The 15,922-nt window shown below is 37.6% G+C and overlaps 1 protein-coding gene across 8 annotated transcripts in view; it reads right to left on the reverse strand.

The window, feature by feature from the left end:
* Window positions 1–684: 684 nt before the first annotated feature.
* WDR20 (WD repeat domain 20) overlaps window positions 685–15,922 on the reverse strand; it is a 45,606-nt gene continuing 30,368 nt past the window's right edge. Inside the window, exons 3-5 of one of the 8 annotated variants that reach the window (XM_048307659.1) lie at window positions 12,794–14,071; window positions 7,760–7,890; window positions 1,582–1,666 (exon numbers count right to left, since the gene is read on the reverse strand). In XM_048307659.1, the coding sequence (XP_048163616.1) occupies window positions 7,801–7,890; window positions 12,794–14,071 (1,368 nt within the window). In that variant the 3' untranslated portion in view covers window positions 1,582–1,666; window positions 7,760–7,800. Of the gene's footprint in view, window positions 1,667–1,728; window positions 3,426–7,759; window positions 7,891–8,204; window positions 14,072–15,922 lie in introns of those variants that run through there. The other 7 variants (XR_007204364.1, XM_048307662.1, XM_048307660.1 and 4 more) reach the window with 7 other exon arrangements.

Genomic DNA, 15,922 nt, shown 5'->3' on the forward strand with positions numbered 1-15,922 from the left:
ACGTGCCCACAGATACAGCACATGCACCCTCGGGCAAGTTCATGGTCCTGGGCAAGCAGCTGCTGTTCCATTCTGCCTGCAGGATTCTGCACATCCCTACTGTGAACACTGCTACAGGAAAAAGAGAAGTGTATGATGGATACTTCTATTTTCTGTCATTCTGGGGCTGGACATGGGTGGTTAATCTTGGCAAGAACTACTGAAAACAAGTTAAGTGGTGTGTTGACTGATGAAAAATGACAAGTGTTTAGACAAGCAGCATTAACCTCTGCAAATCCATGGATATGCCTATCCCTATCACACTTACCCGTTTAAGACCACTGAATTATAAATGAGATGCCTGATGTAAGACAAATGAGTCTCAGAAATGCTACTCCAATACGTTAACCCAGTTTCTGACTGACAAGTCAGAAAGTGTGTGCAGGTACTACTGTGGGATCTTCCACTTCCCAACTCCAAATGCACAGGACTACATGATAAAATCCTTACCCCATGAAGTTGCCTCTCTGTGAGATTGCTGGTGTATGATGTATTTATCTTCAGGACATGTTTGGAGATAAGCCATTAAGAACAAGAACAGAACAATTGTATTTCACTTCCCTAATTGAAATTCAATTCTATTAAATATGAAGCAATGTTCTAGATGAGATATTTTTGAAAGGAATTTGTTCTACAAAGTTTAGATAGTATTTCTGTACCAAACATTTAATTCAACAAAGAATTGGTTACATCAAAAGTGATTGGATTTGAACAGAAAGTAAACAAAAATGCATATTCAATATAGTTTAATATGTATTTTCTGAATTAGAAATATCACTTTCTTGAATGAGAATTTCTAGTGTAATGATCCATTACTCCCCTCCCCCATCACTGAATTACATTATTTATACATATAATACAGAGCCAATTGCAGTTGGAAACAACAATATTAAAATAAATGTTTAATAGATACAAAGGATCTTTTCTCCACAACATAGTTTTTCTGGTGTCTGGACACCAATTTTAAAGTAATTCTCTATTAGCATTAAACTATTTAAGTGCAAAACAATTTTGTTTTAAAAAAATCTATGATTGCAGCATCCATCTTCCTGAAAAACATTTTGAAGCCAGAAAGTAATGACTTTCATTTTCCATGAGTGCATTCCAGGCTGTCTTCTAGCCATCTCTGGTTAAAAAAATCAGTGCAAAATAAACAATGGTGAAGTACTAGTTTAACCATTGAACTTACTTGAAATTAAGAAACATATCTTATTTTACACTATATATATATATATATCTTTTATTTATATATTTATAGAGAGATTAAATTACACTGGACTTAAAAAGTATAAAGAAAACAAAAATGTTACTACTTTTTCCTGCAGCACCAAAGGAAGCTTTTTGCTTTTTCTTCCATGCAAACTCTTCCTTGGGTGAGCAGCCTAGCAGGATCAGCTGTAGTGAGAACTCCTTACATTTGTCCTTTGCAAGTCACTATGTGATTCACATAATTCCATGTTTACACTCTGCCACATTATAATTTGTGATGCTCTTTGCCTGAAGAACAGCTCCTGGTTCCACTGTCATTACTTCTTGTCCTGTGTTCAGAGATTTGCTAGCAGTAGTGTGATGGCTATACTACAGTTCCACTTGGAGAATTGGCCTGGTTTTGGGATGACAATAAACCCTGCAAACAAAGCAGTTTACATTAATCCAGCAAGAGAACCTGACATGAATTTTATAAAGTTCTTAACCTGAACCTACAATGAGTACAATTGATTTTTACAAACACTTGCTTACTTCAGACATCCTTCTCTCCTACAAAGGCTCTAAGCCACCACGGTCTCAGCCAAGCAGCACACAGAGCTCTCAGGAAGAAATGTGTGCGTTTATGACATGGAATGGATCTGATCCCAGCATTTGGTTTAATCTACCTTGCACTTGGAGTCATTGTGAACTGTGAAACTTTAAAAATCATACACCAAAGAAGTGATCAGCATTTTACTAGGGTGGTGACAAACAAACCTATTCCAGTATCAGTATGTTTGACACCTGACCTGACACAGGGAAATGCTCCATCTCTTATATGTGATTGAGTATTACAAGCTTTGAATAGAAAAATAGATTGTCTAAACAAATACTTGTTTTGGTAATTTTAAAACAGAATGAAACGCTGACAAGAGTTTAGTAAAGATTTTCCATTACAATTTAAGTTCACATTCAGGAAAACTTGTTACCAGCTCTTTTAAATACCGTGCCATTCAAATCAAGAGACTTATCTCACATGCAGCCCCACGACTGCGTGGTACCCCTCACTACACAAAGGCTGCTGCTCTGGATTAAGGCAACTACACCTTATGGATTAGACCTGTGGGTACCAATGGACGGACTCCATTTCAGATTTATACACAGTAGCCCATTTTTAATCATTCACATAAAACTTGATCAGGCTTATTTAGGAAAAGCTTAATGTCAAAATACAATTTAGCCTTCTTAAAAGGTCATTAGTTAGTTCTACGGAATGCCAGCAGGCCAAGGAGCATGCTGGCAGCTGGAAGCACACTGGCAGCTGGAAGCACACCAGCAAGTATCCCCATGCAACTCCTCACCTTGTAGGTATGATAAATGCACTTTCAGCAACTCATCTAAGCAGCTCCCAGCTTATGTTCTTACCTCAAAATTAAGATCCCAGGACTCAGATCCATCAAACTAGACAAGATCAGGCAGCAATTAGCATACAAGAATCATGTTACTTCAGAATCTACAGGAGCTCTTTCACACTTGGATCCAAGAACTGAGAGATCACGATGATGGAAGTAAACCCTGACCTCAGACCAGGCAGAAAGAGGGGAAAGAGGGCCAGATGGACTGGATTCAAGTCATCAAGTTTCTGTTACAACCAAAGCCCTTTTAAAAAACCATCTGATCACTTCAGACACATCAAGAATTTGGATAGTTTGCAGGATTTATGGCAGACTGTGTGTGTATATTTGCACATGGTCCATATTACATTTATAGATAAAAAAGCACATGGCACTTAACTTGGTGCCCTCCACAGACCACCTGAAAGAACCTGAACACCTTTAACTGTATTTGTTTATGTAGGAAATATCTGATTCAAATACTGTTGAGGTATACTGAAGCGGGTTGTTCTTTACACTTGACATTCAGGATGTGCAAAGATCCTGCCTATTTCATGAGAACAAAAAGTTTCCTAGCTATTAGTTAAGGACTAGATGGTGAAAGAAGGCAGAACTTTAGAGCAAACAAGCCACTGAAGCACTTCAGAAATTTCTACCAGGGAAGTTTTGTTGGAAAATGACAAGGTTAAATCAGAATTCACTAGTTCATTACTGAAGCTTTCTTCACAAGCCTATTAAATTCAGCAGCAACTGGAAGGTCTTTCTTGTCAGAAGATTACATCCACTAAGCAACTTTGAAGTACCCTGGAAAAAGATGTCCAAAGGTATTTGTTTCAGTCTTAATTAAATCAGCAATCCAAACTGTTCATATGCAAATATGTGCTTTATAAGCACACAGAAAGCTCTAGGGATGGCATAATGTCAGGTCTTTTTCAACAGGCTCATAACTACCCTAGACAGAAGGAGAAATAAGCACTATTCTAGTATTCTATATTCCAATACTATTCTAGTATTGGATTTACGCTGTAACACAACCAATTGTTGGGAAACAAAATGAAGAATTATTTCTTTTCCTAGGATTCCTCTAGAAACTGGCAGCACATACTAAAATTCAATGTGGTGCCTTATTCCCTGTGAACTACCAGTCACTCTAGAATACAATTTCCAATACTAGGAACAAAGAGTCAGTCCTTGTTCCATCTTGTAGGCTGTGAATGCTCCCTGCTTTGAAGAGCAGCAGTGCAGTGCAGATAGCTTTCAGTGACTACTAGGATTTCCTTATTTCAGTCCTTGCTCTGAATTAATTCTGCAACTCTGAGCAGGCAAGCCATGGGAACACCGAAGTGGAAATAACCTCAAGACCAATATCCTTGTGCTCCTGCGGATGGAAAAAATGTATGCAAGTACTGCCTCAAAAGTTGGACTAGGCTATGATGGCTGTTCAGAAATTCACTCCCATGGGAGAGACCAGAAGGTTTTTGAGTTCTTCCAAGTCCCTGATTTCAGAAGACAGATGTTCATACAAGAAAAGCAAGAATATGAATTTGTTTTTTAGGCACATAAGTTTCACTGAAGTGGTAGTTCTCAGTGGGTCCTGATTACAACAAAAATTCTACAGAATTTTGCCATTATATCGGAGCCTTCCAAGCAAGGCTATTCATGAGGTTGTGTTTGGTGTAACATAGGAAACCAATATAAGAAAAGCAAGTGAGAACTAAAATAAAGTTACGTTTTGATACAAAAATTCACCGTAAGAGTCTCATCTGTGATACAAAGGGTGTGGGATTGGAATAGGTGTAGTTACATTCTCTAGAATAATATGATGGGTAAGGTTATGAAAATATATAAAAAGCTCGTGCCTGTAAAGAAAGAATAAAGCCATTGGAGTGCAGTGCTTTCTGTGGTGGAACTACCAAGTCTGGTCAATCAGGTGGGAAAAGATGGAACAAAAGCTGCAGCAATTTATTATGGCAACAGCCAAGCTGGCCCATTTAACAGCTGTGACAGGAACCATGGAAGAGCAGAGCAACAACAGCTGCAGCTCTGCTGCGCAGTGCAGCAGCTTCAGGCTTAAGGACAAACAGATCCCACTGAGCAAGCAGCAGGAACAAATTAAGAGACCGCTCAAAGTTTTGGAAATAAACGTAGTGTTTTATTAGCAGTGGTATTTCGTCAGCATATGAGTCTAGCAGGCATGGGAAACGGAAGAGTTACGAGATCCAAGACAGGAAATTTAGTAAAATAATGTTCATCTCAACCTCAGAGAGGGTCCTCCAAGTAGCCACTATCCCATCTGCCTTCTTAATGGGACACTCCACAGCTGAGCGATGCAGCTTTCAGATGGGATAATTTTTCTTAAATCAGTTAGTGCTGTGAATATTGAACACAGGCTGCTTCAGCACTAGTTGCTAGGGCTACCCTGTTTATCGATGCATTCTCTGACTTCCTGAAACACACAGGACTTTGCACATCTGGTAAAAATAGGCTGGCATGGGTAAGAATGAAAAGCCGTAACAAATACAGTCAGGAAGGCCATTTGCACCTGGGCTTCGTGGCACTCATTGCTGGGGTCTGTTCGCTGCAGCAGCATGAACACAAACCCTCCTCCCCATTTATGAGATTGTGAGGAGAGGGGTGGGTATGTTTTTAAAAATTCCACATACAATCCAGACAAAAGTCTGGGGCGTTTTTCCAAAGACATGAAACATAAGGTTTCAAAACAGAAACAGATTAATCTATGAATGATCAGTATGTAATTGCTGTATTTAAAAAGAAAAAAAAAAAAAAATCAGGAAGATACTACAATACTAAGCAAGAAAAAAAGTCAACAGTAACTACTGAGTTAATATTTTCTTAATTTAAATTAGAAGAGGTTTAATTGGAGACAAAGCTGCAATCTACATAGTTTCACTAATCTAGGTAATAAAGGGCAAGGAGGACACAGAAAGTGCACGTCTCCTTCAGGGAAAACAGCTCCGCTGGCACTCAGAACATGCTGGATGTCAAACTGCTCAACGTTCTGCTTTCTGGTTTGAAATTGAAAAGTAGGAAAAACAAAGGAAAGGGTACAACATAACAAACAATCCCATGGAAAAAAAAAGAAGTCTCATAGTACACTTCACTAATGCAATTAAACCCAGTAAAGTAAAATATGGCTGAATTAACAAATGCCCATACAAGAATGGCACTGGTTTGTTAAACCATTTTTACAATTGCCAGTATATAAAATAATGGGAAATTATTATTTGAAAAATATTCCAGGAGTAGTTTATTCTTGTACACAACTGTGATATTCCTGGAGTAATCAGGGTTACAAAGTAATCTGGACTGACACCTTTGCTTGAGGAAAGAGCCCATGGTCCATTATGGTGTTTGAGGAATAATACCCCAAAACCACAGAGAGATTTCTCACATTTGTTTAAAATTCTGTAGTTAAATCAGCTGAACTGGTTTTAAGATTTGCATGAACAAAATATCCAAGTTTCTTATCCAAATGAATAAGCATTTAATAGCAAAAGTTTCTGAACTGCATATAGTCACTAAATCAGGTATTAATCTCTAATGGAGTAATAAAATTAATTAACTGAAAATGCTCAGGAAAGCACATGCTGTACAGTCACATAAAATGCTACAGAGCAGTATTTCGTATGGGATTTAGGGTGATACCAATCTTTACACAGTTTGTGTATTTGCTAAATGGGCTTTTAAATTTTTATTCCATTTGCCTTTTTTTTTTTTCTCTGTTCTGCTAACATTACACAAAAGTATAAAGGCATAAACCATTTGACACCAGACTTTATAAAAGACTGTAGCAGCTTCAGGGTTTCACTTGCAACTTCTCCTCTGTGTACATAAAGGAGTTTTTCTCCTAACAGAGGTCACTGTCAACAAAAAAACCAAATTCAAGGCCAGTAGAAAACCATCAGAGTAACTAAAATCTGTCCAGTGGCACTAGGTAAATGGAAGATAGGCAGGTCCAACAGGAAGAAAAAAATTAAGATGCAACTACCTGTGTGCTTGAAAATGCAAAAAAGGCTTCTGCCAGCAGAAACCTGACCTGGCTTGAATAGGACCTTAAGCTTCATTCAAGTAGTAAGGGCTCACATGCTTAGAAACAGTTGTTTCTCTACTTACCTCGAACTACAAAAGTCAGTAAGGAGTAAAATTTTCAGTTTAAAAAATAATGAAATTGAGATAAACCAGGAAAAACCGCAGGGAAAAGCATATGACTTAAGGCAACCCCATGTGCATTAGCTGTAAAGTTACTGTGGTCTTAGCAGAAGAAAGGAGCCAAATGAATTTGATAAGGTTGATCAGCACCTACCTAAAATCCAGCTTCAAAACCCAGAAAATAACATGATCATACAAGTTATTTCCTTGAGAAGTTTGTGCAATACTATTAAGGACAAGTAAAATGACACCTTCATGTTTCAAGACATCTTTTGCCAAATACCTTCTCTGACCACAAAACCTGTGGAAGCTGGGCTTTGTTTCAGACTCACACTGACTGTTGAGAAACTGGTTGGACCAGCCAGTTCTTGCATCATTTGATATAACTGAATGTTCCAGAAGCTTTCAAGCAGATTTTATTTTGTTCCTCTGCTAGCCCCTGTCCTTAAATATACATCTATGTTCTATGTATAGATCATCACAATGGTCAATCAATACCTTTGAAGCACCACAAAGTTCTCAAGTTTACATAAGATGATTCCCTCAGCTTTAGTCTACAGAGTATTTCTGCATAAGAGACAAACAAGAGTCCTCCCACACTCATACTGGAGCCAAAGTAACTACTTTTACACTTAAATTCCTCAAAAATGCCTCTGAAACACTTCAGTAAATAGCACTTGTTTGGCTCTTTCTTTGGTTAACAAAGAATCACTTCTGCAAGGGTGAGACAATCCCTAACCCCTTAAATGGAAGGGCAACATCTTAAGTCTTCACCTAAATTTGTTCCAAGAAATTTTGCAGCCTAAGTTTTGGACTAGTTTAGTTTTAGTTCAGATGAGTTTTATTCTAGACTAGTTTTTTCTAGACAGAAAATGCTTGTATCATCTGTATGAGCCATATACTTGGGGCTGTAAATTCAGCAATCATTAGGTAAACATCAAGATCTAAAGCTGGAATAAAGAACGTACCCTGCACCAGAGTCCACAGAGGAAAGAGCTCCTGTAGAGTCCTAGAAGGAATGACGACACTCTGCCCCAGCTCCTACCGGACAGGTGTGCAGAGATAATCTAGATACAGCCATGTCTGTGTTCTGCTGAATCTGAGTTTAAACAAGTTTGAAAAGTGGTTTGGTAAGTATTCTGTTTAATGTTACTCTAGTCCTAAAAAAAATAGCTACCATGAGACATGTCCTTATCATCAAGATTTAAACATCAAAACATCTGCATTGTCTTGAGATGAATTGAAACATTTTCTCAGAGCAGGTTACAGATGTGATCAGCTTCTTACTTTAAAGCATGGCAAGTTAACAATTTTGTTGTTGCCATTTGTTCAGCACAGCGCGAGAGCATAAGACCACCTAAGCACTGCAAGTTAAAACTCAAATGTGGAAAGGACTATTGAAAGTTATCTACATTTACAGTTCAATCACACATTTTTATTTAACATCAGTATACAGAGGACAACCCCAGCAAGTTATTTTGTAATGTCAAGTATTTAGTAAAGTTCTTCAGCTGTAACAGTGACAATAGAACAGCTAAAAATAAGCAGTATGAAACAAACATGATCTTCTTAAAATTATAAATATACCAACAATACTTCTTAAAGCTTAATTATTGCAACAGTTAAATTAACAATAGTTCATGTTAGAAAGGCTCTATGAAATTTATTCAAGTTGTCAAGAAATTAGATGGAAGTGTAAAAAGGAAATACATATGAATTTTACTTCTGATTTTCACTAAAGGTAGTCAATACAATTTTGTACAGTATCACCTAACATGTCAATCTTTAACAAACTCCAGTATACAGAATCATAAAATGCAGAAAAAATAGTTTAATCTTTACATGTAAATTGACAGTAAATTAACTGACACAAATTTTATTATTGTAACATAAGCAGGCCAGCATTTAAAATATTAATTTAGTAGTTTTATGTTGTTAAAGGGGCAGACATATACAGTCATTCCAAGTACATACTCAAATTTTAAGAGGTGATAATTCAGAACATGGGTTTTCTAGAAAGTGTTTAGTAAAAGTCATGTTATTTCCTAATCCAGACATCCTCATCATAAAGCCTTTACAGGGTTATGATCTCTCCTGGCTTTACTGGAGCCACTTGTCACACCTCCTCACACACGCACACACACATACCTTGCTATAAATATCACACCAGTGTACTCTAGGTTTAATTCACCCTGATAATGCGGGTATGCCATGTGCAACTTTGCTATTGCGCACATTACAGAAAGCTTCAAATTTTAGCATGGTAACCTGAAGTCGTATAGCTGTGTTTCAGTTTAACTATAATCATCCCTGAAGTTTATACAGATACCGTATCACGTTGAAAGAAATCTATTTGATAGTACTTAAATACCAGCAATTGAACTTCAATTGTAATGATGAAATGCTCCTTTCCACTGAGGAAGAATTAGTATGTATAGCTGCTCGTCTCACTCAAATATAGTACATGAATGTTTAAGTACTTTCACTAAAACAGAAGTCATACTAAAACATGATACTGTACTACAATTGTAGTTAACTAGAAAATTCAAGGATGTTATAATTTAAGTCTAAGTTTTCCTGTACAGTAAGTCAAATAAATAAATTCCATGTGCATTTGTTTTACAAGGTGGTAGGATGTTTCTCTTGCTAGGTTATACACTGCCATTTCACCTGGGGGTACTTCTGGCCAATCTTACCTTGAGCTTTCTTACACAGGGAACTCATCGGCAGCTTCCATTCACATGAAATGGAGTTGCTGTACAGACAGTGAATAGTCAGTTCCAAAGTCCAACACAGAAATCACGTAAGTAGTTACTCTGACCACTGAGTTCAGAGAAAACTTATTTTGCATATCCAAGTACCACTTTGGGTTTTTGGTGGTTTTGTGGGTTGGTTTTCTTGGGTTTTTTAAATTGCTTCTGCAGATCCTGTAATTCAGTTTGACGTAGCTACAAAGACAGCGCAATAAAGTTTACTTTTGTTCCTTCCTAATTCTTTTCCTGTGTTTTCAGATTAATCCAACAGTTCTGTAATCCCATTTAGGTTTCCCATCAGGGCCTGGGAAAGACAGGGGTGAGAGATGACAGCTAATTGTCACCATGTTGAGAAGAAAAGTTCATACTCTTGTTAAGGCAACCTATTTTTCTTACTGCCCTGAAGCTTCTTTCAGAGAAACTAGCTAACAAAAAAAAAAAAAAAAAAAATTGAAACTAATGAACCCTGAGCCTCGTCCAACTTGTTTCTAATTGAATTTTGCCATTCACTTCACCTCACTGACTGGGAGTTGGCAGAGCAGTTCTGGAAGTGCAATGCAAGAACAGTACATCCCGTGAGGAAGCTCAAGGTATGATTTTGTACGCACTGAAGCAGTAATTTGGAAAATTTATGAACAAACTCTCAGGACACTGTCAGCACTATACACACTATCGACTATCATAGGGATCATGGCTGAAGATACACTTCTGGATTTATTTTCCACTCAGGGCAGCACAAGCCCAACCAGAAAAATAATCAGAACTTGTCATACACTGTCCCCTTATCCAGTGTGTTTTGATGGCTGTTGGAAATGAGAGGGAAAGGTAGCACAGGCTCAGTGGAAATTACATTAGACACTGCAAGCCTCCTTTGCTTTTCCATCCAATTCTTTCTTTAGGCTGGCAGTGGCATTAATTTAATGAAGGCCTTTTGAGGCAATGATGGAATTAGCAGTAAGATTCAGAGGCTTTCACTCTATAGAGTTGGCAGACAAAAAAGTGATGGAGCTTTAAGATCACTTGGGGAGCCATATGTCAAAGGAAGACTAGAAATAGAAACTTTAAAGCCCACAGTAATGGGACATCCTAGGATAAAACAGCTGGTGAAACAGAAATGATGGTATATAACCCAGTAAGAAAGACATCACCATGAGTGTTTTATACTTTGACAATTCTCATTAAATAAAATTAAGTGCTTTCCTATAAACAAAAAGGATGCTCATAACGTCCTTCTGGCACAAGTATTTTCCTATCAAAGCCCTGTAAACATGCCACCAAAATTTAGTTTTTACCAGCAGAGTGAGCTCACTAGAAATGCAAGTGAAATCAGAAAAACAAATTAATCTGAAAATTTCTAAGTAAATACATCCTAAAGAATATGGCATTTACATCAGTGTGCAATATATTAATTTTGAAAATGATAACTTCAGCATGAAAATTACTTACCTGTAGTTAAAGTTTTCCATATTGGCCAATACATAAATCCTGATTTTTGGTACTGCATACTTTATCTCTGAAATATTTGAAATGTCATATTCCAAATCAAAGTCAATACACAAATCTATTTAAGTTATACTCAGTCTAACAAAACCCACCTCAGCCACTGAAAATAAATGTGACAGTGTAGTGTTTAATAGTATGCAAAGGAGTTTTAGAACAAAAAAGATAATGTAGCTCACAATAGCAATCTGAGGCACTGCTGTAATTAACAAGATGTGAAGTGCACTGAGTCACAAAAGTATAACTGCTTTAAGACTTTCATTTTGAGCAAACATTTTAAAATTTATTATTTTGAGGAAGTGCTTTTTTTTTTCCTTAAATTAATGCTGGGTTTGTAGTTCTCAAGCAAAAAAATACTTTTAGGTAATACCCTCCTCCCTTCTCCCATAAAGGGGTTTTCACTTTTAGGTTTTAGATTCAATCTTTAAATATGCATTAAGATGCAGAGCAGACACAGATTTTTATGCATACCTATGTTGTGACAAATTTAGTAAGATCTCAAAAAAGTCTATATTATACAAACAGTTTTAAGAAAAATTACTGAGTTTTACTTGCAAGTTTATAGCAATGAAGATGTGGTATCTAAAGATATACAGTACCTCTACTCCAAAAGTCAGATTTATGAACCAAATGGTTAAAACCTAACGAACAACAATTTCATTTTCATTTAAGTTGCTCGACATGGCAATATTCGGGTATTACCAGATCATTTCTTTTACTTCAGGTGATAATCTACATCCCCTTTCAGAAATTTTCACAGAAATAATGGTCCTTTTTCCAGATCTACTCTGGAAACGTTTTCATAGTTGTATTCCTTTGAACTGTTGCTGGCAGGCAGAGCTATTGTAGCACAAAGTACTTTTTAATGTAAGAATCACCACATTTAGCTTCAGTCAAAATTTAGCTATCTGTACACTGGACAGAAGAAAAATAAAATTTTATAGGTGTTCAAGTGCATCAACAACAAGAGTGAAAACTAGTAATAGACTAATGTAGGTTCAGCTGATGGAACAGATGCCATCAAAAGCACGAGCTTGTAGTGGTTGAGCTGCCTAACAAACCTAACAGGAACAGAACACTGAGACTACTGAGAGAAAGCTTGCAAGATTTTCCCCAACTTAAATACATAAATCAAAATCTGGCTAAAATTAGAGTTCCTTGATAATACTGATTCACAATTCAAGAGCATAAACTACAGTCAGTACAGGGCTCACAAATCTGTGCATAAAACGGCTGATGTTTTAATAAGTGGTTTCACACTAATGGCAGGCCACCACAGAAAAGTATGGAGGAATAAACCACTTTGGTTTTAATTTTTTCAGAGGCTCAAGTTTCTCATTAGACTTAGAAGCAGCAGCTTTTCATAAGCTACTCTCATTGGGAGTGCTTATTTTGTAGAAAACATTAGAAGGCTTATAATTATTTTAGTGTTTGACAGGTTTTACTTCAATTTTTACATATATAGCTTTCACCATATTGTGGTTATGCTTAAGTATAAGAACACTGATCAATAGTTTAGATGCACAGTATTTATTTCTTCTGCTGGAAGGCAACTATATTTAATAATTGTATCCAAGACACTTCAAATCATTCAGAAATATGGCATGCAGTATCCAAAAGTATGGCTCTGAGGATATTTTTTTTACATTAAGCATAAAGAAATTTTATATTCAACATTCATTATATTTCAAGAAAACTATCTATTCAGAGTTCTAGTTCTTTGATGCAGCATTAAGGATTAAAACTTACCACTTTACCAGGCCTTGCCCATGTGCAAATAAATCCCTCCTGACAAGCAGTGACTATACAGTCTTCAAGAAAAATTAACACAGTCAGTCTTTCATGTGCTATCTTTTTACAGATAAGAGGCTCTAACAAGGGAACATCTTCCATTCGGGGACAGAGAGGTGTTCCCAAAGTTTTAGCTGGGTCCGTTTTGGTTTTAGTAACTAGGTTCAGTTTGTCACTGCTCTTGCTAGATATATGTCCCATGCTATGGTTTCTCTTGTGGTCTTTTTCATGGTGTCTTTCCTTCCGATCGTGTAGCGATAAGGTTGCAAATTTACTAACACCAGAAGCAATGGCACCATCCATGACACTGCTTTTACTGCCAGCATTTGAGACTGCAGAGTGTGGAAGGCTGTTAGACCGTGGAAGAGGAGGGGGTACAGAGTTTCCAGGTGTTGTGATACTGTTTCCATTACTTCCTGGGTTAGTTCCACCACTTCCTGAAGGTGGACTTGTGGCATTCATGACATTTGTATGTGTCCTCGCTCTTGAGAGAGGTTGGTGGGGGAAGAGGATATCTTCTGTAAGATCCCACAAACAGAGCTGTGTGTCCTGGCCTACTGAACCAAATCTATACGTTACACTTACTGGACGACTGTCTGTAGAGTTCCTTTTGGATAGTCTAGATTGCGTGCTATTTGCTCGATCTCTGCCAAAATGAAGGTCTTGGAAATCCTCATCACTTCCGCTAAATTCCATTGGGTCACTCTCTTCTACACTAGTGGTATATGGATCAAACGCCACGACACTGACCCACGATTTATGTCCGTGGCCTCTTGCTATAACTCGACAGTCCATGAAAGACCAAACTGTCACCAAGTCATCCTCTCCACCTGTCACTATGTATTTCCCATCAGGACTCCAACACACACACAGCAGTCCTCCAAAGTAGCTTTTCATTGTACCATGCAATTCCACTGAATCAAAGTTAAACACACGAAGAAAACCATCCTGGCTCACACACGCCAAGAACTTCCCATCAGGGGAAAAGGCAAATTCATTCAGGGCACCCTCACCTACTGTCCATTTAAGCAGAGGGTTTCTTGTGGATTTACTCTTGCAAGTGTGCACTGCGAAACTCTCTCCTTGTTTAAGTAGCTGGTAGTGCGGGGCTGTGGTACCACAAGTGTGCTCCACGTTATACAAGTACATATTGCCACTGGAATGAGCTACTAGGAAAAGGCTTTCCGAACCTGGTACCCATTTTACACAGGTTACTCGGGACTTGTCTATTAGTCTCTGTGAAAAACAAAGAAGATACACATCAGAAACTCCGAAAATTAAAGTTTTCATGATTAACTGTAAATCTGAGCTTGCAGGGGGATGAGGAACAATACTCAAATAAAGTGAACTCAACTTTCTAGAGAGGAACTATGTTACTGTATTTGCAAAAATTTATCAGGCAGTAAAGAGGAAATTATTTTCAAAGTGCTATCAAAGGTTATTATTATGGTCCAGTCACATTCCACAAAGACCATACTTCAATCAAGCCAATCTGTTACGAATCTAAAAGCAGTGCTCTTCGGTTTACTTTCCCTGTGCAGGTTTAAGAGCATGAGAAGTAAACAAGAAAACACTGAATGAGCTGAAGGGAAAAAAGGCAGTTAACTCATCTGTATTATACAGCAAACAGGTTACACATCAACAACAGTAAATTTAGGCTCTGATTTTATCTGAAATCACAAATAAAATCCAATCTCTGAAAAAAGCTCTACCAGCTTTTACTGATTCAGGAAGCAAAGGCTGCATACACAGTGACCCTGTTATCATGGGGCTGGAAAGTCAGTAGGTAAATGCACGTGCCTGGGTGAATTCACAAGGCACCATGTACTTTTCATCTTGGAATCCCCAACCTCCAATTATTTTTCTTTCAATAGCCAAGGGCCTGTCAATACTCTGTTACCATTTGATTAAGCACTTTCCTTTAGAGCAAAACATTTTAGTAGAGTTCATCATTGTAAAAGAATGGACACACATTGAACAAACATTCCTGGTCATAATGTCTTCAATGGTCTAAGAACTGAGAGGTAAAGTTTGACTCTTGACTACTGTAGTCGTGGTGGACTTCCACAACTTACCACGTTGGGCATGGCACCACTGAACTGCAACTTACAGACAAGTAATTCTTTACAAGCACATTCAAGATTTGTATTTGGCATATTGATTATAAGCAGAAAGAAGAGCTGAGCTACACAAAAGGCAAGAGTGCAAATATAGAGCCTAAGGAATACCAGAACAAGTTACAAAAGCCCTAAAATCAAAGAAAAAAGAACCCCCCCCAAAACCTTGCTGTGCTGTTTATCACACACAAAAACCTCAAACTAAGGGACAATACATCAACTGTTACCTGTTCTGGAACTGTCACTGGAAAGCAGCACCTGGCCATTTTAAATTACACTTCTGCTGCTGTCAACCTCAGAGTAAAACCAGAAAGTCTCTCTCCTGTAATTTCTCATTGGTCAAAACAGCCATGCTGTATTTGAGAGCTGAGAGGTGTAACTAAATATGGCAAAGTTCCCTCAAATGGGGTAGCTTTAAAATAATAAAGTCTATGATTCTGTTGTGATATATTAACTAGTTTGTCATGTATTCACTGATATATATCATGCACATCTCAATAATGATGGTATCATAAACATTAGAGAGAAAGTTACCTGGCACACACCAGGAGAACATGGACAGGGAACACCAGCCCACTGGTTTCCTGTAGGCAACAGTCTTCTCATCACCAATATGGCAACAAAAGCAAAGTTTCTTGTTCTCTTCTATTAAAGCACCTCAATCTGACATACAACCTCTACTCATAACAGCACCTGCTCAACTTTTATACCAGAAATGGCACTTTATGTCCATAACCATGCTGGGCTACGTGATCCTAAATACTGCAAAGAAACCCTGCAAACCTGATCTTTACTTCAAGGACACTGTGAAAAAGAGGTTACCATTTGCAATGAGAACAGATCAGCTCAAGGAGACAAGATGCAGAGAGACTTTAACCTGACAAGTACAAGTAACTACAACGCATCCCCTTTTCAAGATTAAAACTCTAAAGTTACAACTTTCAGGAGTTTTAAAAGCTTTCAACTGGGC

Source organism: Corvus hawaiiensis, chromosome 6 (assembly GCF_020740725.1).
Source record: "Corvus hawaiiensis isolate bCorHaw1 chromosome 6, bCorHaw1.pri.cur, whole genome shotgun sequence".
NCBI lineage: Eukaryota > Metazoa > Chordata > Aves > Passeriformes > Corvidae > Corvus > Corvus hawaiiensis.